The sequence below is a fragment of the Lineus longissimus genome, chromosome 18 (genome assembly GCF_910592395.1).
Source record: "Lineus longissimus chromosome 18, tnLinLong1.2, whole genome shotgun sequence".
In the NCBI taxonomy this organism is placed as follows: Eukaryota; Metazoa; Nemertea; class Pilidiophora; order Heteronemertea; family Lineidae; genus Lineus; species Lineus longissimus.
In genome coordinates, this window is record NC_088325.1 from 2,396,944 (window position 1) to 2,422,263 (window position 25,320).

The 25,320-nt window shown below is 42.2% G+C and overlaps 1 protein-coding gene across 1 annotated transcript; it reads left to right on the forward strand.

Annotated features, from left to right (window-relative positions):
• Positions 1-478: 478 nt before the first annotated feature.
• On the forward strand, positions 479-8,189 carry LOC135502560 (titin-like). The gene is made up of 7 exons (XM_064795512.1): positions 479-995; positions 1,233-1,583; positions 2,090-2,359; positions 3,716-4,009; positions 4,491-4,793; positions 5,403-5,493; positions 6,449-8,189. The coding sequence occupies exons 1-7, from the start codon at positions 950-952 to the stop codon at positions 7,089-7,091; spliced, it is 1,998 nt and encodes a 665-aa protein (XP_064651582.1). The 5' UTR covers positions 479-949; the 3' UTR covers positions 7,092-8,189.
• The last annotated feature ends 17,131 nt before the right edge of the window (positions 8,190-25,320 follow it).

Sequence of the window (25,320 nt, forward strand, 5' to 3'; positions counted from 1 at the left end):
TCCCCCGAATGTGGAACGCTCTGCCGATAGGCATAAGAACTGCCAATCGACAGTTTCCAAACCTCACTCATCAAGACATTCCTCTTTGAACGACACTTCAATGTTTATTTCTCAGTGCTGATCTCATGATGTGACTTTTTATCGAGCACTTTTGAACATTGGTCACTTCTCAGTTGGAAGGGCGCTGTATCAAGTGTTATTTATCATATGATATCTGTACAATTCCATACCTTACAATGTACATGTACTCACTGATTGGCCAATTTGATACATAGATAATGCTTATTGCTATAACCAGACAATAAATAGTTACATAAGCTTTGAAATTGTCTGATTTTTTGCTCATCTATTATCAGCAAGTAGGGCAACTATATGTAGTAAGTGATCACGAGTTAAGAGTATATGAAAACGATATATTATTCCCTTGTCCCATCAAACATGACATCATTTCATATTCCATTTCTATCACGGAAAGCAGTCGGTCTAATCACGAGGAGGGAAATCTAGTAACGTAATTTTATGCCATAGAGCCAGTAGTCATCGCGTTCAACGAAAATCTATGCTATATCGCTAAAGGCCATCGGGTTCAACGAAGTTTTATCCATACCGCCAGGAGTCGTCGGTTTCAACGAGGCTTTATTCCATACCGCCAGGAGTCATCGGATTCAACGAAACTTTATGCCATACCGCCAGGAGTCATCGGGTTCAACGAACATTTCAGCCATACCACCAAGAATCATCGCGTTCAACGAAAATCTATGCCACATCGGCCAAGAGTCATCGGGTTTAACGAAACTTTATGCCACACCTCCAGGAGTCATCGCGTTTAAACGGACTTTAATCAGAGAAGAGAAAAATTATATTCGATATCAGGGTGGATATTGTGTACGCTTATTACTCTATGTTTGAAGTTAACGCCGAGCCATGTTGACATTTGATCGCAGTCTCAATGGCAATCATACCACTCGTGACGCTTTTACTTTTCAAGTTTGGAGGTAAGTTATATATTGCGAGCATTTTCGAACATCGTACGAATTAAGTAGGTACTAAATATGAAAATTTGTTGACATACTAGTATATACAACAACTATGTATGCATAATAACTGCGCTACGGCATTGTGTATAACTGCATTTCTATTTTCCTGGACCATCAGTAATTACCTTTAAAGCTGTGGTATTGTATTTGCCTGTGTTGCAATGGGAACATATCGTGTTTCTAATCTAATTTCAGGTGCTCTCGGGTTGATGGCGGTAACGAATACCCTAAGTAATTCACGACCACGCCTCGGCGAAACGATAACGCTCAACTGTACTGTGTCGGGTGGAGCCGGCAGCGTTCTAGGGTGGTACGTGTTCGCACATGATAGGGAAGAAACAATACATTTGTCGAACGATTGTTCTGTTGTTGCAAAGGAGTATAAATCAAGATTAACAAACACTAAATGTGATTCGAATGATGATAATTATAATCACATTTTTCAGTTAAGTAATGTTCAAATTTCGGACCGAGGGTCGTGGTACTGTCAGGCTTTTGGCACAGTCCGCTGGACTTCGATAAGTAAGCTTGAATTGAATGTTTTAGGTAAGTTATAAACAACATTTATCATATCAAAGCAGCACTCAAACTGTCCCTTACCTCACAGGCCTGGCCCACCGGTCTACTATCTTTAGCCAGCCGGCACCTTCGCCTGTCTTCTCATTGTTCTACTGTCTTATCAAAGGCTATGAAGCCAAATCTCCGTAACAGCAACTCCCAGGTCACAGCTTTCACTGGGGTCGATTTGCCAAAACTGGCAAGCACAAATAAATGTAATGTCTTTGATCGTTTCTCTCGTGTCATCCTCCTTAACTCAGGAACTAAAATCATCGAACACCTGTGTTACAATGTCCCAATATATTGGACTCATGTAAAATTGCATCCTCGCATATAACGGACAGGTCTTTCAACTCCCAAGTCCAAGTTTTCAAGTCGCAGATGACGTGACCTTTTAGCCGCCCTCTTGCGCTTTCTATGAGGCTGTAGTAGGAATGATAAAGATGTTGATATGCCGCCCAGTTGCCGACTACTGTCTCTTTCCTTGATTCCAGGTCCACCCCTCACCCCGACAATCACAAATCCATCGCCAGTCAAAGTTGGAAAAACTGCCAAGTTCACCTGCAATGCCGAAAATGGAAGCGTCACGAAACCAGTCACGTACACGTGGACTAAAAATGGCGACGCTGTGTCACCAGGGACCATTGAACCTGGTGCCCTGCTTTTCATGCCCGTCAAGAAGAGTGATGCCGGGAAATATGTCTGTGTCGCGAAAAATGATGCTGGATCTATGACAAGCATTGAACAGGATTTTGTTGTATACTGTGAGTAATCTTTGTGTATTCTCGGTCATTACGTCTGTTTGCCGCATACCTCGCAGTAAATTCACGCCTAGACAAATACACAGTCAATTGTCTCTAAAAGAAGTCAACAAGGCCTAAATTCCCATTGTTCTCATGTCTTATCAATGGGTTATCAGGGCAAACCTTGTTATCATCGACCCCCATGAAACACCTTACAGGGTGTCGATAAGCCTAAACCAGCAAGGCATTCAACGTAATGATAGGATTGGCTACAGGCAATTTAAAGGACGATTGGTATTATTAAGGCCAATATTATCAAGCTGTCGGCTGCCCAGTCACCTCTTATTCTACATAAGTAGATTCCATCAAAAAATTGCATAAAAAAGGACAAATGCAAAATCTTACTGAATTATCACGCTTTTCCGATGTTGACTCCGATTTGACCCGAGTTAGCTCTCCATGCGTCGACCCTTCCCATGTGGAACGATGCACGAGTAAGGCGCTTCCTTGAGCCGTGGATCTACCCTGTGACGACTTGGTGTAGATATAGTTTTTTCCGACGTCACGCTGATAACCCCGCTATATGCGGCGATAGTGGAAATGACGCGGCGTCGTAATAGCGGGGTAACGTTTTTTGTTGAAGGCAGTGATTTTGAATGGAGACATAGTATGGACATTCTTGCCCCTGTTCTATTATGTACGCGTGACTTCTTCGAATATGCCTTCAATGGAAATTGCTAAAGGGCTACGCCGTTCGTAATTACTTGTGGTCCAGTTAAATAGAAATCCACTAATACACAATGCCGTAGTGCAGTTATTGTGAATACAAATTTGTTGAAACTTGGTATTCATACTATTTGTATATCAGTCTGCACCACGGCAGTGTTGAATTTATATTTAGTATGTATTTTCGCAATTGGACAATTTTTTTATTCAATTACAAATTCAAAATTTTTAACGAACGGCGTAGGCCTTTAAGGTGGCTGCGACTTCTCCAAACAGGATTATTGAAAAGTCATCGAACTGCAATAAACAACGGTGTAACCATAAGCCTGCCTGAAATGTACACGCCATGTCCGAAACTGCCTCACAAGACAGGGTGATGATACAGGTGGCGGCGCGTGGTGGCAAGTAAATGCATTATCCTCCTGGCCAGGTTAATACCACGCCCAAGTTGACCTTTTAAGAAAAGCTGATTCAGAACATATTAGGCGTAACCAGGGTTTCTAAGGAAAATGTCATTTTCGAAGATGCTAGGAATTTTACGCCGTTCGTCACTTTTAGAGATGACTTTTGGCCGGAGGTTTTTTTTTAGTCAATTGCATTTTTTCCCCGAAAGTACTCCCGACGAGTAACTACATGTACATCAATTTTCAGTTCCCCACAAAGTTGAAGTCAAAACCAACAAGATTGCTGCAAATGAAAATGAATTCGTGCGGTTTGAATGTGCTACCAGCGGCGGCAACCCAGAGCGCGTCGAGCGGTACCAGTGGCTCTGGATGAAGAGCAGCTCCAACGCGGAGCTGTTCATCCAGGACACCGCGACCAGCAGGCAGAATGGAAAGTTCTTAGAGTTCGCGCGTATAACGTACGATAGGAGTGGGACATACTCCTGTGAGGCTTGGAACCTTGGTGGGATGGGAAAGGCGTCGATTGACCTCAGTGTACAATGTAAGTTTGTTCCTGCATTCTTTGTAAGATCTGCTAAGATTTGCACCAACTTGAAACACAAGTGGTGACTGTTAGTTACGACACGTACCTCGACTTTTTTCCGTCCCAAGGTATACGCTACCAGAGAACTACATACATACCACACTCGACCTCACTGAACTGGACATCTTGTACCGAATATCCACACAGACATCCTCATGAAATTCCTTTCCATGTACTATCTGAAACCATTATGAATACAATTACGAAGAGTGGTATCAAACATGTCAAATAGCTTACATGTACTGTCAAAGTGAAAACATTATATCATATCCAGGAGTATACCAAGCTTGGTCGGTATTACGCAGAAGGAAGAGAAGGAAGAGCTCCTAAACAGGGACTAAAAAGTAGGAACTTTGTGATTTTCATTACACAATCTCCCCCTAATGCATTGTGCAGTGCATCATGCATTGCCCTCTGAACACTTTCTTTTCACCCACAGACTCTCCAAGAATAGACCCAGATGTGAAAATGAAGTATGACGTGGTAGGCGAGATGGGCAAGGAGGCATCATTCGAACTGTTCATCATCGCCAATCCGACTCCGGACACAACCGGTTACAACTGGTCCAAAGATGGCGACATCCTGTTGAACCCATCGGGAAAATATGAAATTATTTCTGGGCCCAGGTCGAGCAAGTTGATAATCAGAAACATCAAATCCTCCGATTATGGGAACTACATGTGTTCTGTGAAAACGAGTGGATTTCAAGTGAAGGTCTTCAAGTTTAGGCTTATCAAAGCAGGTGAGTTCTATTGAGCTGTGGGTGGATTCCCCACGAAGCTGGGTATAGTCAATGTTACCCAACCGAAACACGCTGTGAAATATGGAGGAAAGCTGTAACTTAAACATGTGGAGAAGGTCTGAATGAGTTCTGAAGATTGGAACACGTTCAGGGGCCGACCCTAGTGTCTATTTTTGCAAACACCTCGCTTAATATTGGTTGTTTGGACGAGAGACCAAGTGGAAACGTGTGGCCAAAGGAAGCTGTTTTTCTTGCCCAAAAGCAGTCAATATGACACGCCCCAAACGGGCAGCGACTGAAAAAAATATCCGACCAATCCCATCTGTCTCAGGCCTGGGAAATAAGGGGGCAATTTTCAAGATGTCACCCGTTAAAGTGAGTATTTGCCATTGCACTAATAAAACATCCTTTAGACACAGGTTGCGACCGTCAGTTACGTCACGTACCTTGATCGGCTTTTTCGTCGGCAAGTTTTCGCTAGTAGAGAAATTTATGTACGCACTGTGTTCCAAAACTATTCATGAGAACACATAGGAATTTTTTTTGCTGCAATCCTATATTTTACATAAAACTTCTTACATATCGTTGTTGGGACTTTTTCCTTCACAGTTGTTGTTGGTGTTGGCGGTCTGGTTGGAGTCGGAGTTGGAGCTGCAGTCATTGTAGCGATAGCCAGCGTGGGTTTGGCAGTTTTTCTACGGTAAGCTATCTATTAATAAAGTCGGATACAGAGGCTTGTGGGCGTACCGATATGTTCGCTTCATAAAGGACATTTGCCAGATTTGCCAGTACCACCTAGGTTCGAGAATACTAACGATCTGTACAATAGGTCTTGGCGGTAAAAGATGCCAAACAATGGTTCCAGATGTAGCGGTGGCATATTCCTGCTAGCCCCCTCGAGAGAGTTTTCACAAACCCACGAATGTCAACGCCAACGCATGCCATTGTCATTGGGAGGACGTACAATGGGATAGGCGTTCACGCGCAGCGTTGCGGGGATTTGCGAAAACATTCTATTGTTTCGCGTCGTTGACCGCGAATATCTATTGTAGGCGGATTATTTCTCGACTCAAAGTACAGGCGTATCTGCCAAAGGGCCCATTGTGCTGTAGTTGAAGGACATGTTTTAGGCATCACGCATTCATCGAAAAACGTCTAGACCGACTTGCTATATATTACTACATGTATAATGAGATTTGTAACCACTTTGAAAATACATGTACCGTCTGCTTGAGGGGAACGACATACGCCTCGTACAGTAATATTTGAAATACAACCGCGACTATGGGGTCTTCAACAGTATGGACACTTTTTGCCTCCAGTGTACTCGTCACAAAATTTAAAAAGGCTTTAGATATATAGCACTAATGCATTAATTGATTGATTGATTCCTAAGTCCGGCTGGCCCTATGCTGTACCGCCTTGGAAGCTCGTCAGCTGTGATATCTGATATCTGATTTTGATTTTAGCTAATTTAAAGCGGAGTTTCCCGAAGGAGTTCCCGTTCTAAAGAGAACTCGGCGCCGCAGGCGTAATATGACCTAATGAATGGCGGGTAATACCGACGTCACCTTACAAGCGATGGCGTCGGTATATGAACTCGACCCGCCAAAGGAAATTTGTCAGATCTAGTAAAACTGTTTTTACTTCCGTAGGAAACGTGCACTGGTACGTCAGAGAAAGAGGCAGAGTAGACAACCCGCAAATGACACTGCAGATTACGATGATACGAGGGTTGTATTCACAACACCCGGAGATATTTCTGTATATGACGATATCGGAGGTGATGAGTACGAAAGTTCTGCTTCTCACCCCGAAAGCGCGGCCGGCCAAAACCCCGCAGAGCCCAGGATTACGGGGCACCACGTTCCAGAACATGGAGTCCTTGGGGATGTGCCTGCGACCTCAGATGAGGACGAGGCTGCTTACGACTATGTGCAAAATTACACCTTGAAGCTACATGAATGTGTTTTAGGTCAGAACACGATTCCTGCTCCTAAGGTGAATTGGGCGGATCCGGAGTATACCGTCCAGTACGAACTCATGCAAAGGAGGCCAGAGTCAATATACACATATAACGACTTACCAATCCTCTCACAGGGACCGCCAGACCGAAGCAAGGCCAAGTGTGATTCGAGACAAGTCGATGGAGCCGAAAATTTGACTCCAACTCGCTCGAGTGACAATGCGTCTCACGTTAAAGAGTCACCATATGCACATCTAGAGCCAATGGAAACGATACAGTATTTAGATTTCAGTCAGCTGAGTCCGGAACAATTGATCGAGGTCGATTTATAATTTTAAAGGAGGAACATGGCCGTGTTCGTTCGTGGTTGTGATGGCTGTGGTATTGAAACGACCAGGGTTTTTGTTCATCAAGATCATCTTCGTTTCTAATGACAACACTACCCCTGACTTCCCCAGGTTTTTATGTATGATCCAGTAGTTTTGTGTGTGATGATCATGCCTGAAAGTATAGTTTTCATTCAACGTGTTATGCTAACATTGTGAGAACCATCTTTGTTTACACATTTTAGATATCAATTGGTTCTGACCATTTGGAGCGTTTTGATTGGTTGAAAGTTTGCTACTCCAGTTGTAATTTCCTGGAAGTTCTCACTCATGTTTTTGGGAGTAAAGATGAATTCAGCACATAATAGATAGATTATGTTATTAAAAGCCAGGTACCTTGGGTAATATCAATTGTAGGATGTATTGAGCATATTTCTACAACCTTGTATGTAGTTAGGAAACTTTTATAGAGTGTTTTATCCGAGTCTTTCAACCACCTTTACTCTGGTTTTATAGAGTTTGTACAAAGTTCGTTTTCGCAATGCATTGTGGGTAAGCATCTTATTTGCATGCTGCTATTTAAATGGCAGCACCACTTTATTTGATCAAATTGACTCACGCCGCGATTAGACGCGAATCCATCAACTTAATGACCATGCTGTGATGCCAAAAACCTTCTGCTGCGGATGTTCAACATGCAGCTAAAACTCCTGCGTATTTCTCCTGCTTACTAGCTCAGTGGATCACTGGGGAACCAGGATTGCACAGGTATTTAGAAATCGGTATCGAGTATCTTTCCTAATGGGGGTCGACTCACGTGCTTTCTTTCATGGAAACACTTTTCATAACTGGTGGTTGCTCACAGAGTTAGTCTGCAAAAGGGCCCAGTTCGTATCAAATTTGCCTAAGATCTTGTAGCGTTATACTCGCGTATATCACTCCAATATTCCGAAAATTACAAAACCAAATTTCTTACTTTTTAGAGTCTTGCAAGCTGCCATTCAAGTTCTTTGTTCTGCCATGCTGTTTTCGGGTCAAACTCCCTTTGCTTTGCACTTGTATCTCTACGTGTATTGTGATGATGTAATGATTGTGCCATGCTGTTTGATAATACATGTATGTATTCTCACCACTGTATCTTTGAATGACCTTTATGTAACCGGGTGTGAGTGGGGTGTTTTCTTGAGGATAAATGTGTATAATGACATTGAGTCTCGCTGTTAGTTCTTGGTCCCAGACTTTTGAATTTCATTGGAGTGATCTCTACTCGATTGTGCGCATTTAGAGGACCGTGCTCGTGATAATGTCAACACCAATTGCGAAGCTTGGAGATTTGCCAGCCTGTAGTGTTAGGCTGCGATATGAGAACGCAAACAGGCGTGACCTCAGAGTGACGTTAATTTATTGATGAAGATATATGCATGAATATATATGTGTTACCAAAAGGCAACACTTTCAAAATGAAAGCAAAAGCTAAGTGATATCTATGCGTGATTCGTCTGTTGTTACATTGTTCATTGCACATGATCATTGCAGCCATTGACATTTGGTAATTAGTCTATTTCTTTCGAGTTGGCCTATTCTAATGTCTGGCGTTGCATGCTTTTACACAACAGTTTTGAAAATGCTGTTATTATTATTATTATTATTATTAAAACATATTTTTAGGTGCCTTTATCAGCAAATTGCTCAAAGGCACCTTATAATCTGAGAAACAATGCGCTCAAAGTACAGCAATAAAACAATAAAACAATTTAGGACCACATGATTAAAAACGGATTTAAAAATAGGCTAATTTAAAAATATAGATTTTTCAATGCCTTCTTGCAGATGCCCAGGTCAGCTGTCGATCGGATGGACAGAGGAAGTTCATTCCACAGCCTTGGGGCCGAAGCCCCAAAAGGGCCGAAGCCCCAACATGGCCGCATAGCGTCTCAAATTCTCACATAACGCCGAAAAATATCAATAACCCAAGTTTGGAAATGTTTAAAATCATAGAGCTGTCAAGACTATGCTCCTAGAAAGTTTGAAAAAATTCCAGCATTGATTTTGTTTCAAATCGGAAAAATGTATATGCATAGAATGTACAGCATAACTGGTACTTACAGGGCCCTGAGCGTGACTGGCAAGATCTATAACATATAACATATACCGCCCTTGTTCTATCTGCATGAGTAAGTGGAACCACGATTTCGGCTGATACCATTCGATAGAAGGGCATTTGTGTCACTCGTCCCCCGAATGTGGAACGCTCTGCCGATAGGCTTAAGAACTGCCAATAATATCGAAAGTTTCAAAACCTTACTCATCAAGACATTCCTCTTTGAACGACACTTCAATGTTTGACTATTTCTGAGTGGTGATCTCATGATGTGACTTTTTATCAAGCACTTTTGAACTTTGGTCACTTCTCAGTTGAAAGGGCGCTGTATCAAGTGTTATTTATCATATGATATCTGTACAATTCCATACCTTACAATGTACATATACTCATTGATTGGCCAATTTGATACATAGATAATGCTCATTGCTATAATTTGATAATAAATAGTTACATAAGCTTTGAAATTGTCGGAGTTATTGCTCATCTATCATGTCCATTCTGTGGCAAGTATCGAAATTATATATAATAAGTGATCACGAGTTGAGAGTATATACATAAGGATAAACATTTCCTTGAAACGATATATCATTCGCCAGTCCAATCAAACATCACATCATCTCATCATCTCATATTTCATTTTTTATCACGGAAAGCTTTGTTCAAAAGACCATACAGATTTAATCTGACCATTTTCAATGTTTACGATCGGCGGGTTTTACCAGGCAGCCGGTCTCATCACGAGGAGGGCAATCTGATGACATCTAGTTACAACATTTAAGCCATACCACCAAGAATCAGCGCGTTCAACGAAAAGCTATCCTATATCGCTAAAGTTCATCTGGATCAACGAAGCTTTATTCCATACCGCCAGGAGTCATCGAGTTCAACAAAGCTTTATTCCATACCGCCAGGAGCCATCGAGTTCAACAAAGCTTTATTCCATACCACCAGGAGTCAGCGGGTTCAACGAACATTTAAGCCATACCACCAAGAATCATCGCGTTCAACGAAAATCTATGTCACATCGGCCAAGAGGCATCGGGTTCAACGAAACTTTATGCCATACCACCAGGAGTCATCACGTTTAAACGGACTTCAATCGGAGTAGAGAAAAATTATATTCGATATCAGGGTGGATATTGTGTACGCTTATTACTCTATGTTCGAAGTTAACGCCGAGCCATGTAGACATTTGATCGCAGTCTCAATGGCAATCATACCACTCGTGACGCTTTTACTTTTCAAGTTTGGAGGTAAGTCATATTTTGCGAGCATTTTCGAACAACGTACGAATTCAGTAGGTACTAAATATGAAAATTTGTTGGCATACTAGAATAACTATGTATGCATAATAACTGCGCTACGGCATTGTGAATCGGCCCAACGACATATTAGCGAGTTTCCGCATCGCTTACGATTACGATTACTATTACGATTTGTGTTTGACGTCATCGATTTTTGGTGCTACGTCGTCCCCAGCGAAATCGTCGATGGTAATTTCGTCTCGTTCTTACGAGGATTCCGGCTGATCTTCGTAAGTCGAAAAACGATTACATGGATTAGCGACAAGCCTATTTTCCACGCTATATATACATATCAAATTCAAGGTGAAATATTCATTGAAGAATACTTTAGAACATATCTGTCAAACATAGGAACTGCATTTAATTTGATCAACGGCGATTTTGATCATGTTTTAGCGCCGAGAAAAGTGCTGCCAGAGCATGAGAGCAGAGTATAGGGCCTATACTACAGTACACCAAGTCGTTGGTGTGAATGCGAAAACAAAATTTCTGGTTCATGCCGGTTTTTAGAGTATTACGATTACGACTTTGAAATCGTAATCGTAATCGTAATCATAAGCGATGCGGAAACTCCCTATTAATTTTCCTGGACCACCAGTAATTACGAACGGCGTCCCCCTTTAAAGATGTGGTATTGTATTTGCCTGTGTTGCAAGGGGAACATATCGTGTTTCTGATCTAATTTCAGGTGCTCTCGGGTTGATGGTGGTAACGAGTACCCTAAGTAATTCACGACCACGCCTCGGCGAAACGATAACGCTCAACTGTAATGTGTCGGGTGGAGCCGGCAGTGTTCTTGGGTGGTACATGTTCGCACATGATAGGGAAGAAACAATACATTTGTCGAACGATTGTTCCGTTGTTGCAATGGAGTATAAATCAAGATTAACAAACACTAAATGTGATTCGAATGATGATAACTATAATCACATTTTTCAATTAAATAATGTTCAAATTTCGGACCGAGGGTTGTGGTACTGTCAGGCCGTTTTCAATATCAACTGGGCTCGATCACGTAAGCTTGAATTGAATGCCTTAGGTAAGTTGAAAAAAACAACACTTATCATATTAAAGCAGCACTCAAATTTGCCCTTACTTCAGTTAAAATAATTCAGGCCTGGCCCAATACGCGGCCTACTGTCTTTAGCCGGCACCTTGGCCTCATTTCCCATTGTTCTCCTCTCATATAAAATAAATATCAGGCCAAATCTCCCCCCCACGAGCCAGCTTTCACGGGGGTCGATTTGCTGAAACCACCCTCTTACGCTTTCTATTAGACTCTAGTAGGAATGATGAAGATGTTGATACGCCGACCAGTTGCCGACTACTGTCTCTTTCCTTGATTCCAGTTCAACCCCTCACCCCGACAGTCACAAATCCATCGCCAGTCAAAGTTGGAAAAACTGCAAAGTTCACCTGCAATGCCGAAAATGGAAGCGTCACGAAACCAGTAACGTACACGTGGACTAAAAATGGCGACACTGTGTCACCAGGGACCATTGAACCTGGTGCCCTGCTTTTCATGCCCGTCAAGAAGAGTGATGCCGGGAAATATGTCTGTGTCGCGAAGAATGATGCAGGATCTATGACAAGCATTGAACAGGATTTCAGCGTTGTATCCTGTGAGTAATCTTTGTGTATTCTCGGTCGTTAGGTGTAATTGCCGAATACCTCGCAGTAAATTCAGGCCTAGACAAATACACGGTCAATTGTCAACTTGGTCTAATCTCTCATCTTCTCAAAGGGTTCGCAGGGCAAATCTTGTTATCATCAGTTACACCTATAACCTCACATATAATATATTGGACTCATGTAGAATTGCATCCTCGCATATAACGGACAGGTCTTTCCACTCCCAAGTCCAAGTTTTTGAGTATCAGATGACGAGACCCTTATTGCCGCCCTCTTACGCTTTCTATTAGGCTCTAGTAGGAATGATGAAGATGTTGATAAGCCGCCCAGTTGCCGACTACTGTCTCTTTCCTTGATTCCAGTTCCACCCCTCACCCCGACAGTCACAAATCCATCGCCAGTCAAAGTTGGAAAAACTGCAAAGTTCACCTGCAATGCCGAAAATGGAAACGTCACGAAACCAGTCACGTACACGTGGACTAAAAATGGCGACACTGTGTCACCAGGGACAATTGAACGTGGTGCCCTGCTTTTCTCGCCCGTCAAGAAGAGTGATGCCGGGAAATATGTCTGTGTCGCGAAAAATGATGCTGGATCTATGACAAGCATTGAACAGGATTTTGTTGTATACTGTGAGTAATCTTTGTGTATTCTCGGTCGTTAGGTGTGTTTTCCGCATACCACGCAGTAAATTCAGGCCTAGACAAATACACAGTCAATTGTCTCTAAAAGAAGTCAACAAGGCCTAAATTCCCATTGTTCTCATGTCTTATCAATGGGTTATCAGGGCAAATCTTGTTATCATCGACCCCCATGAAACACCTTACAGGGTGTCGATAAGCCTAAACCAGCAAGGCATTCAACGTATACGATCCAGACCAGGAATATGTAATTGATATCAGTTCCCGTGTTATCTTATGGCCTCGGTATGGTTTACGCTGAGTGGCATATCTGCTGCAAGCAGGCCAGACTCTAATTAGGACACGCTCAATATAGCCATTCCGTGATGGAGAGGCATCCGTGATTGACTGGATAGCAATCTAAAAGAAACAAACCCAAGCATGTTGTCTGTTGGAAAACTAACTAGCTACTAGCTCATGCTGACCACATGGGCTCCATCCACCCATGGGTGAAAGATAAAAATTTCATGAATATTATAAACCTATAGGGCTATGCTAACTAATCTAAGTGGACATTTGGGATATATTATCAACTAGCATTGTACCCGTGGCGCAGGCAGGTTCAAATGGGCTATACCTTGAATAGATTGAATTGCAATGAAAATATAATGCAATATCAAAGGAGCAATATCGAAGAGACAAATTAAACCAACCATTTGTCCACAGACTCGGACCCTGTGGTGTGCTGTATGCGTGCATATAAAAGTAAATCAATTGGTCCGAATGAGATGATGAGGCAATGTGAATATACCTCGTTCTTTAGTCAGCAATATGCCCCTTTTTATACGGAGATGAAGGAGAACCCAGATAGGCCTTCACATGTCGGCCTCCAAATGGCTCGGACCAATTGCACTATCACTACTAAAACTTTAAAATGCGTGCTCCTCCTACATGTAGCATGATCTCGGGCAAGGCACTTAGTCGACAGGCAAGCTAGAAGTTCAGCACCGTGAGCAGCTCCTTGATAAGGCCATGCCAAGTTCAGAGTGCCTCTTCAGATACATCAAGTTTTGAAAGCTGTGGTGAGCACATAAACATACCATTGTAACCTTAATTTGAAAATCCCTTCATAATCAAGGGCTAGCTCTGGCTAATACAGTACCAATATACGATAGACCATCAATTTGACCCCAGCTCCTTACTGCGGGAAAACCCAAGTCCAGCAACCAAATGTATCAAAATACATTTTTGTTTACATTTGAACTGCACACATGCGTTTGTTTACAATTTCTTTCCCGCGAAATCTCGAAGATCAGGTGACCTACAATCGTGGATTGAAAATAACATTAACCTTGGTTCAGCAGGTCAACACGTGTACAGGCTGTTCCAATCATCCCCCTACAGCCAGCCGTTCAACAGGTAGTGTTAGTCACCCCACAGGGAGTGCAGGTGATTCATTAATCCCCTGCATAACTGAACAGCAATGGCTTGGCTTCCGTGAGTGATAAGGAGAATTGACCGTGTCCGATTAAAAATCCCTCATTACTGCTCCGCTGAAGTAAATTTCCGAAAATAAACATGACGTTGCATCAGGATAACATATCACCTGCAAACGTGCAAAATTTCGAGACGAAACACGACCCCCAAATGGCACTTTAGCGAGCCGCCTTATAGTATTATGATATAGATTAGGTATATGTACCAGTAACTTCAAACTCTACAATGAACTAACTTAACTAATGGTGAAAATGCCCTAGCCATAGCAACCAATACACCAACGCCTAACTGACACATGCATACTAGTGCAGGGTATACAGGATGTGCATCAAGGAAGTAGGTCATGTCCTGGATTTTTAACTCTGATTTGCAAAATGAGCACCAACAAAGTACTAATTTTACATCATGTGTGGTATATTTCAGTTAAAATGACTATATTTTGATACGTTAGGACATTATGTACCCATGGATATCATACATCAACTGTCTTGAACTCTAAGCCTCACAGAACATGGCACCCAACATGTGTCTCTCAGCATGTTTGACCCCATCTATCAAGCCACTGTTTATTTGAAGATTTCTCAGACCTATTTTAATTTCAAGCCATCAGACCGCTTGCATCTGAAAGAAGGCATCATTATGTGCCAAAATGTGCATAGATACTGAGCTAATTGGCTGAGACCACGCTAAGACGACAGCTTTTTTCTGTTGATTGGCATTTTAGAACCCTGCCCCTCATGACTATAACCAATAATATAGCAGAGACCAGTTGAGATATGAAATCAAAATTTTGCATACCATTAGTCAAGATATCAAGAGAGAGGCCTAGTGGATTTTTCACCCTCAAGGCTCTTTAAGCCTCCCAGAACACGCCCAAAAAGGGCAGCCACACCCTTCAGGATTATTTAGGATTATTAATCTGTCTACTAGAGCTAAATAGGATATTAGCCAGGATTAGCAGCCGCCCGACTCCGACACCGAGTACGAGTACGAGTCAGAGTCGGATCCGCGCGCGAATGTTCAGTTTGATCGATTAGCAACGTCACGACTCCCGGTCAGAGTTGATCTCAGTTCCAGGTGTTTTACGTTAGATGGCGCTGCGAAACGTAAACATAGCAGACGACGGAAACAATCAGCTGATCGGCAGTGATTTTCCTTTGATCGTGAATTAAACCAGTTATAGAGAAATGGCAGATAGGCCTACATCTTGGACTTGGGAGCAAAAAATAACCCAAGGGCAATTGCATGCTTCCTCACTTGTAATAACCATTGATAACTACTACCATGCACATGATGCATGGCATGTACACATGATGTAAACGCATCGCATGCGCATCGATGTGCAAAAAAATCGCGAGAATGCCACCCAACAAAGATGCCCATACAGAGCACCCTTTTTCCACCAGAACTACATTGCTGGGCATTGACATATCCTTGAAAGCATTTACATTTAAAAACGATCAGGAAATACTCCGAATCTACGATGATAACAGAGAAATTTGCACTGGGAGCGCACTTACGAATAGAGGACGTCCAACTCGAAGTTTACGAGCGAGTACGAGTGACCACTTGGGAAACCCCCGCACTGTTGATGACGTAAAGCGCAAAAAGGGAATCACCTCGTACTCGGAGTCGGAGTCGGGCGTCTGCTAATCCTGTCTAATATGTTTGAGGATAAATATTATAAACAGTCAGTGAGTAACCTATTCTCCAATATCAGCAAGATTGAAACAGATGTGGGTAACTGTATGGTCACAGGGGACACTTTTAGTGGCACGTAATCATTTGGCTACTCTCTATCAGACAGGTAGTACATTGCAGTACCAATGCGCTATCATGCATTGGTACCAAAACGAGGCTGAGTTTTAGCAACGAGGCTGAGTTTTAGTAGATAAGGATATAATATGGCCTAGATTGCAGACTGATTGGTATTATTAAGGCCAATATTATCAAGCTGTCGGCTGCCCAGTCACCTCTTATTCTACATAAGTAGATTCCATCAAAAAATTGCATAAAAAAGGACAAATTCAAAATCTGACTGAATTATCACGCTTTTCCGATGTTGACTCCGATTTGACCCGATTTAGCTCTCCATGCGTCGACCCTTCCCATGTGGAACGATGCACGAATAAGGCGCTTCCTGGAGCCGTGGATCTACCCTGTGACGACTTGGTGTAGATATAGTTTTTTCCGACGTCACGCTGATAACCCCGCTATATGCGGCGATAGTGGAAATAACGTGGCGTCGTAATAGCGGGGTAACGTTTTTTGTTGAAGGCAGTGATTTTGAATGGAGACATAGTATGGACATTCTTGCCCCTGTTCTATTATGTACGCGTGACTTCTTCGAATATGCCTTCAATGGAAATTGCTAAAGGGCTACGCCGTTCGTAATTACTTGTGGTCCAGTTAAATAGAAATCCACTAATACACAATGCCGTAGTGCAGTTATTGTGAATACAAATTTGTTGAAACTTGGTATTCACATTATTTGTATATCTGTCTACACCACGGCAATGTTGAATTTATATGGGCGGTTATTTCCGCATAAATAGAGGTTGTCTCAAATAGACATTTTATGTCGTGTTATGACTCGAATAGACGTTTGGTGGCGCTCGTTTTAACGGAGACGTACCTGAAATAAACATATTGTGTCGTATCTCAAATAGACATACACTCAAATAGACGTTTGGTGGCGCTCGTATCTCAAATAAAGCGCCACCAAACGTCTATTTGAGTGTATGTCTATTTGAAAAGCGCCACCAAACGTCTATTTGAGTTATACACACAAATCAGAAAACACGACAATATATGTTTATTTGAGATACGAGCGCCACCAAACGTCTATTTGAGTGTATATCTATTTGAAAAGCGCCACCAAACGTCTATTCGAGTCATAACACGACATAAAATGTCTATTTGAGACAACCTCTATTTATGCGGAAATAACCGCCCATAAATTTACATTCAGTATGTATTTTCGTAATTGGACAATTTTTTAAATTCAATTACAAATTCAAAATTTTTAACGAACGGCGTAGGCCTTTAAGGGGTGGCTGCGACTTCTTCAAACAGGATTATTGAAAAGTCATTGAACTGCAATAAACAACGGTGTAACCATAAGCCTGCCTGAAATGTACACGCCATGTCCGAAACTGCCTCACAACACAGGGTGATGATACAGGTGGCGGCGCGTGGTGGCAAGTTAATGCATTATCCTCCTGGCCAGGTTAATACCACGCCCAAGTTGACCTTTTAAGAAAAGCTGATTCAGAACATATTAGGCGTAGCCAGGGTTTCTAAGGAAATGTCATTTTCGAAGATGCTAGGAATTTTACGCCGTACGTCACTTTTTTTAGAGATGACTTTTGGCCGGAGGTTTTTTTTTAGTCAATTGCATTTTTTTCCCGAAAGTACTCCCGACGAGTAACTACATGTACATCAATTTTCAGTTCCCCACAAGGTTGAAGTCAAAACCAACAAGATTACTGTAAATGAAAATGAATTCGTGCGGTTTGAATGTGCTACCAGCGGAGGCAACCCAGAGCGCGTCGAGCGGTACCAGTGGCTTTGGATGAAGAGAGGCTCCAACGCGGAGCAGTTCATCCAGGATACAGAGACCGGCAGGCAGAATGGAAAGTTCTTAGAGTTCGCGCGCATACCGTATGATAGGAGTGGGACGTACACGTGCAAGGCTTGGAACCTTGGTGGGATGGGAAAGGCGTCGATTGACCTCAGTGTACAATGTAAGTTTGTTCCTGCATTCTTTGTAAGATCTGCTAAGATTTGCACCAACTTGAAACACAAGTGGTGACTGTTAGTTACGACACGTACCTCGACTTTTTTCCGTCCCAAGGTATACGCTACCAGAGAACTACATACATACCACACTCGACCTCACTGAACTGGCCATCTTGTACCGAATATCCACACAGACATCCTCATGAAATTCCTTTCCATGTACTATCTGAAACCATTATGAATACAATTACGAAGAGTGGTATCAAACGTATCAAATAGCTTACATGTACTGTCAAAACGAAAAAATGATATCATATCCAGGAGTATACCAAGCTTGGTCGGTATCACGCAGAAGGAAGAGAAGGAAGAGCTCCTAAACAGGGACTAAAAAGTAGGAACTTTGTAATTTTCAGTACACAATCTCCCCCTAATGCATTGTGCAGTGCATCATGCATTGCCCTCTGGACACTTTCTTTTCACCCACAGATTCTCCTGGGATAGACCCAGATGTGAAAATGAAGTATGACGTGGTAGGCGAGATTGGCAAGGAGGCATCATTCGAACTGTTCATCGTCGCCAACCCGACTCCGGACACAACCGGTTACAACTGGTCCAAAGATGACGACATCCTGTTGAACTCATCGCGAAAATATGAAATTATTTCTGGGCCCAGGTCGAGCAAATTGATAATCAGAAACGTCAAATCCTCCGATTATGGGAACTACATGTGTTCTGTGAAAACGAGTGGATTTCAAGTGAAGCTCTTCAAGTTTAGGCTTATCAAAGCAGGTGAGTTCTATTGAGCTGTGGGTGGATTCCCCACGAAGCTGGGTATAGTCAATGTTACCCAACCGAAACACGCTGTGAAATATGGAGGAAAGCTGGAACTTAAACATGCGGAGAAGGTCTGAATGAGTTCTGAAGATTTGAACACGTTCAGGGGCCGACCCTAGTGTCTATTTTTGCACACACCTCGCTTAATATTGGTTGTTTGGACGAGAGACCAAGTGGAAACGTGTGGCCAAAGGAAGCTGTTTTTCTTGCCAAAAAGCAGTCAATATGACACGCCCCAAACGGGCAGCGACTGAAAAAAATATCCAACCACTCCCATCTATCTCAGGCCTGGGAAATAAGAGGGCAATTTCCAAGATGTCACCCGTTAAAGTGAGTATTTGCCATTGCACTAATAAAAACATCCTTTAGACACAGGTCACGACTGTCAGTTACGTCACATACCTTGATCCGCTTTTTCGTCGGCAAGTTTTCGCTAGTAGAGAAATGTAAGTACGTACTGTGTTCCAAAACCATTCATGAGAAGACATAGAAATTTTTTGCTGCAATCCTATAGTTTACATAAAACTTCTTACATATCGTTGTTGGAACTTTTTCCTTCACAGTTGTTGTTGGTGTTGGCGGTCTGGTTGGAGTCGGAGTTGGAGCTGCAGTCATTGTAGCGATAGCCAGCGTCGGTTTGGCAGTTTTTCTACGGTAAGCTATCTATAAATAAAGTCGGATACAAAAGCCTGTGGGCGTAACGATATGTTCGCTACATAAAGGACATTTGCCAGATTTTCCAGTACTACCTAGGGTCGAGGAAACTAACTATCTGTACAATAGGTCTTGGCGGTAAAAGACGCCAAACAATGGTTCCAGATGTAGTGGTGGCATATTCCTGCTAGCCCCCTCGAGAGAGTTTTCACAAACCCACGAATGTCAACGCAAACGCATGCCATTGTCATGGGGAGGACGAACAATGGGAGAGGCGTTCACGCGTAGCGTTGCGGGGATTTGCGAAAACATTCTATTGTTTCGCGTCGTTGACCGCGAATATCTATTGTAGGCGGATTATTTCTCGACTCAAAGTACAGGCGTATCTGCCAAAGGGCCCATTATCCTGTAGCTGAAGGACATGTTTTAGGCATCACGCATTCATCGAAAAACGTCTAGACCGACTTGCTATATATTACTACATGTATAATGTGATTTGTAACCACTTTGAAAATACCGTCTGCTTGAGGGGAACGACATACGCCTCGTACAGTAACATTTGAAATACAACCGCGACTATGGGGTCTTCAACAGTATGGACACTTTTTGCCTCCAGTGTACTCGTCACAAAATTTAAAAAGGCTTTAGATATATAGCACTTATGCATTAATTGATTGATTGATTCCTAAGTCCGGCTGGCCCTAGGCTGTACCGCGTTGGAAGCTCGTCAGCTGTGATATCTGATATCTGATTTTGATTTTAGCTAATTTAAAGCGGAGTTTCCCGAAGGAGTTCCCGTTCTAAAGAGAACTCGGCGCCGCAGGCGTAATATGACCTAATGAATGGCGGGTAATACCGACGTCACCTTACAAGCGATGGCGTCGGTATGTGAACTCGACCCGCCAAAGGAAATTTGTCAGATCTAGTAAAACTGTTTTTACTTCCGTAGGAAACGTGCACTGGTACGTCAGAGAAAGAGGCAGAGTAGACAACCCGCAAATGACACTGCAGATTACGATGATACGAGGGTTGTATTCACAACACCCGGAGATATTTCTGTATATGACGATATCGGAGGTGATGAGTACGAAAGTTCTGCTTCTCACCCCGAAAGCGCGGCCGGCCAAAACCCCGCAGAGCCCAGGATTACGGGGCACCACGTTCCAGAACATGGAGTCCTTGGGGATGTGCCTGCGACCTCAGATGAGGACGAGGCTGCTTACGACTATGTGCAAAATTACACCTTGAAGCTACATGAATGTGTTTTAGGTCAGAACACGATTCCTGCTCCTAAGGTGAATTGGGCGGATCCGGAGTATACCGTCCAGTACGAACTCATGCAAAGGAGGCCAGAGTCAATATACACATATAACGACTTACCAATCCTCTCACAGGGACCGCCAGACCGAAGCAAGGCCAAGTTTGATTCGAGACAAGTCGATGGAGCCGAAAATTTGACTCCAACTCGCTCGAGTGACAATGCGTCTCACGTTAAAGAGTCACCATATGCACATCTAGAGCCAATGGAAACGATACAGTATTTAGATTTCAGTCAGCTGAGTCCGGAACAATTGATCGAGGTCGATTTATAATTTTAAAGGAGGAACATGGCCGTGTTCGTTCGTGGTTGTGATGGCTGTGGTATTGAAACGACCAGGGTTTTTGTTCATCAAGATCATCTTCGTTTCTAATGACAACACTACCCCTGACTTCCCCAGGTTTTTATGTATGATCCAGTAGTTTTGTGTGTGATGATCATGCCTGAAAGTATAGTTTTCATTCAACTTGTTATGCTAACATTGTGAGAACCATCTTTGTTTACACATTTTAGATATCAATTGGTTCTGACCATTTGGAGCGTTTTGATTGGTTGAAAGTTTGCTACTCCAGTTGTAATTTCCTGGAAGTTCTCACTCATGTTTTTGGGAGTAAAGATGAATTCAGCACATAATAGATAGATTATGTTATTAAAAGCCAGGTACCTTGGGTAATATCAATTGTAGGATGTATTGAGCATATTTCTATAACCTTGTATGTAGTTAGGAAACTTTTATAGAGTGTTTTATCCGAGTCTTTCAACCACCTTTACTCTGGTTTTATAGAGTTTGTACAAAGTTCGTTTTCGCAATGCATTGTGGGTAAGCATCTTATTTGCATGCTGCTATTTAAATGGCAGCACCACTTTATTTGATCAAATTGACTCACGCCGCGATTAAACGCGAATCCATCAACTTAATGACCATGCTGTGATGCCAAAAACCTTCTGCTGCGGATGTTCAACATGCAGCTAAAACTCCTGCGTATTTCTCCTGCTTACTAGCTCAGTGGATCACTGGGGAACCAGGATTGCACAGGTATTTAGAAATCGGTATCGAGTATCTTTCCTAATGGGGGTCGACTCACGTGCTTTCTTTCATGGAAACACTTTTCATAACTGGTGGTTGCTCACAGAGTTAGTCTGCAAAAGGGCCCAGTTCGTATCAAATTTGCCTAAGATCTTGTAGCGTTATACTCGCGTATATCACTCCAATATTCCGAAAATTACAAAACCAAATTTCTTACTTTTTAGAGTCTTGCAAGCTGCCATTCAAGTTCTTTGTTCTGCCATGCTGTTTTCGGGTCAAACTCCCTTTGCTTTGCACTTGTATCTCTACGTGTATTGTGATGATGTAATGATTGTGCCATGCTGTTTGATAATATGTATTCTCACCACTGTATAAATGTGTATAATGACATTGAGTCTCGCTGTTAGTTCTTGGGCCCAGACTTTTGAATTTCATTGGAGTGATCTCTACTGGATTGTGCGCATTTAGAGGACCGTGCTCGTGATAGTGTCAACACCAATTGCGAAGCTTGGAGATTTGCCAGCCTGTAGTGTCAGGCTGCGATATGCGAACGCAAACAGGCTTGACCTCAGAGTGACGTTAATTTATTTACGAAGATATATGCATGTATATATATATTTGTTACCAAAAGGCAACACTTTCGAAATGAAAGCAAAACCTAAGTGATCTCTATGCGTGATTCGTCTGTTGTTACATTGTTCATTTGGCGACTTGCCGTCCCGCTGAAGCACATGATCATTGCAGCCATTGACATTTGGTAATTAGTCTATCTCTTTCGAGTTGGCCTATTCTAATGTCTGGCGTTGCATGCTTTTACACAACAGTTTTGAAAATGCGGTTATCATCACAGTAATTAATTCATTACCGAAGGGCCGAGATGACTGGTGTGATCATGGGGGAACTATATAAGGTGCTAAAAAGGCACTGTCATGCTTGAATAACGACGTGGAATGTTAGTTGTTTTTTTTGTAACCATGATATTTGACTTTTTTGAAGGCACTCCTTTTCTTGATTTTCCACAGGTGGAATAACTTTGTCTTGCAGGCAGTAAAACATGGCTGCATATCGTCTCAAATTCTCACATAACGCCGAAAAATATCAATAACACAAGTATGTTAGCGTCATTCGAAATGTTTAAAATCATAAAGCTGTCAAGACTATGCTCCTAGAAAGTTTGAAAAAAATTCCAGCATTGATTTTTTTTCAAATCGGAAAAATGTATATACATAGAATGTACAGCATAACTGGTACTTACAGGGCTCTGAGCGTGGCAAGATCTATAACATATAACATGAACCGCCCTTGTTCTATCTGCATGAGTAAGTGGAACCATGATTTCGGCGGATACCATTCGATAGAAGGGCATTTGTGTCACTCGTCCCCCGAATGTGGAACGCTCTGCCGATAGGCTTAGGAACTGCCAATAATATCGAAAGTTTCAAAACCTTACTCATCAAGACATTCCTCATTGAACGACACTTCAATGTTTGACTATTTCTAAAACGGTGATTTCATGATAAAGAGGTGACTCTTTTGTCAAGCACTTTTGAACTTTGGTCACTTCTCAGTTGAAAGGGCGCTGTATCAAGTGTTATTTATCATATGATATATGTACGATTCCATACCTTACAATGTACATGTACTCATTGATTGGCCAATTTGATACATAGATAATGCTCATTGCTATAATCAGATAATAAATAGTTACATATGCTTTGAAATTGTCGGAATTATTGCTCATCTATCATGTCCATTCTGTGGCAAGTATGGAAATTATATATAATAAGTGATCACGAGTTGAGAGTATATACATAATTATAAACAATTCCTTGAAACAATATATCATTCGCCAGTCCAATCAAACATCACATCATCTCATCATCTCATATTTGATTTCTATCACGGAAAGCATTGTTCAATAGACCATACAGATTTAATCTGACCATTTGCAATGTTCACGATCGGCGGGTTTTACCAGGCAGCCGGTCTCATCACGAGGAGGGCAATCTGGTGACATCTAGTTACAACATTTAAGCCATACCACCAAGAATCAGCGCGTTCAACGAAAAGCTATCCTATATCGCTAAAGTTCATCTGGATCAACGAAGCTTTATTCCATACCGCCAGGAGTCATCGAGTTCAACAAAGCTTTATTCCATACCGCCAGGAGCCATCGAGTTCAACAAAGCTTTATTCCATACCACCAGGAGTCAGCGGGTTCAACGAACATTTAAGCCATACCACCAAGAATCATCGCGTTCAACGAAAATCTATGTCACATCGGCCAAGAGGCATCGGGTTCAACGAAACTTTATGCCATACCACCAGGAGTCATCACGTTTAAACGGACTTCAATTGGAGTAGAGAAAAATTATATTCGATATCAGGGTGGATATTGTGTACGCTTATTACTCTATGTTCGAAGTTAACGCCGAGCCATGTAGACATTTGATCGCAGTCTCAATGGCAATCATACCACTCGTGACACTTTTACTTTTCAAGTTTGGAGGTAAGTCATATTTTGCGAGCATTTTCGAACAACGTACGAATTCAGTAGGTACTAAATATGAAAATTTGTTGGCATACTAGAATAACTATGTATGCATAATAACTGCGCTACGGCATTGTGAATCGGCCCAACGACATATTAGCGAGTTTCCGCATCGCTTACGATTACGATTACGATTACGATTTGTGTTTGACGTCATCGATTTTTGGTGCTACGTCGTCCCCAGCGAAATCGTCGATGGTAATTTCGTCTCGTTCTTACGAGGATTCCGGCTGATCTTCGTTAGTCGAAAAACGATTACATGGATTAGCGACAAGCCTATTTTCCACGCTATATATACATATCAAATTCAAGGTGAAATATTCATTGAAGAATACTTTAGAACATATCTGTCAAACATAGGAACTGCATTTAATTTGATCAACGGCGATTTTGATCATGTTTTAGCGCCGAGAAAAGTGCTGCCAGAGCATGAGAGCAGAGTATAGGGCCTATACTACAGTACACCAAGTCGTTGGTGTGAATGCGGAAACAAAATTTCTGGTTCATGCCGGTTTTTAGAGTATTACGATTACGACTTTGAAATCGTAATCGTAATCGTAATCGAAAGCGATGCGGAAACTCCCTATTAATTTTCCTGGACCACCAGTAATTACGAACGGCGTCCCCCTTTAAAGATGTGGTATTGTATTTGCCTGTGTTGCAAGGGGAACATATCGTGTTTCTGATCTAATTTCAGGTGCTCTCGGGTTGATGGTGGTAACGAATACCCTAAGTAATTCACGACCACGCCTCGGCGAAACGATAACGCTCAACTGTACTGTGTCGGGTGGAGCCGGCAGTGTTCTTGGGTGGTACATGTTCGCACATGATAGGGAAGAAACAATACATTTGTCGAACAATTGTTCTGTTGTTGCAAAGGAGTATAAATCAAGATTAACAAACACTAAATGTGATTCGAGTGATGATAACTATAATCACATTTTTCAATTAAG

Excerpts from the sequence above, each read along its gene's own strand:
- LOC135502560 (XM_064795512.1), top strand. The coding sequence starts at position 950 with ATGGCAATCATACCACTCGTGACGCTTTTACTTTTCAAGTTTGGAG. Across the intron at positions 996-1,232 it reads TTTACTTTTCAAGTTTGGAG|GTGCTCTCGGGTTGATGGCG; the intron begins GTAAGTTATATA and ends ATCTAATTTCAG. Across the intron at positions 5,494-6,448 it reads GGTTTGGCAGTTTTTCTACG|GAAACGTGCACTGGTACGTC; the intron begins GTAAGCTATCTA and ends TTACTTCCGTAG.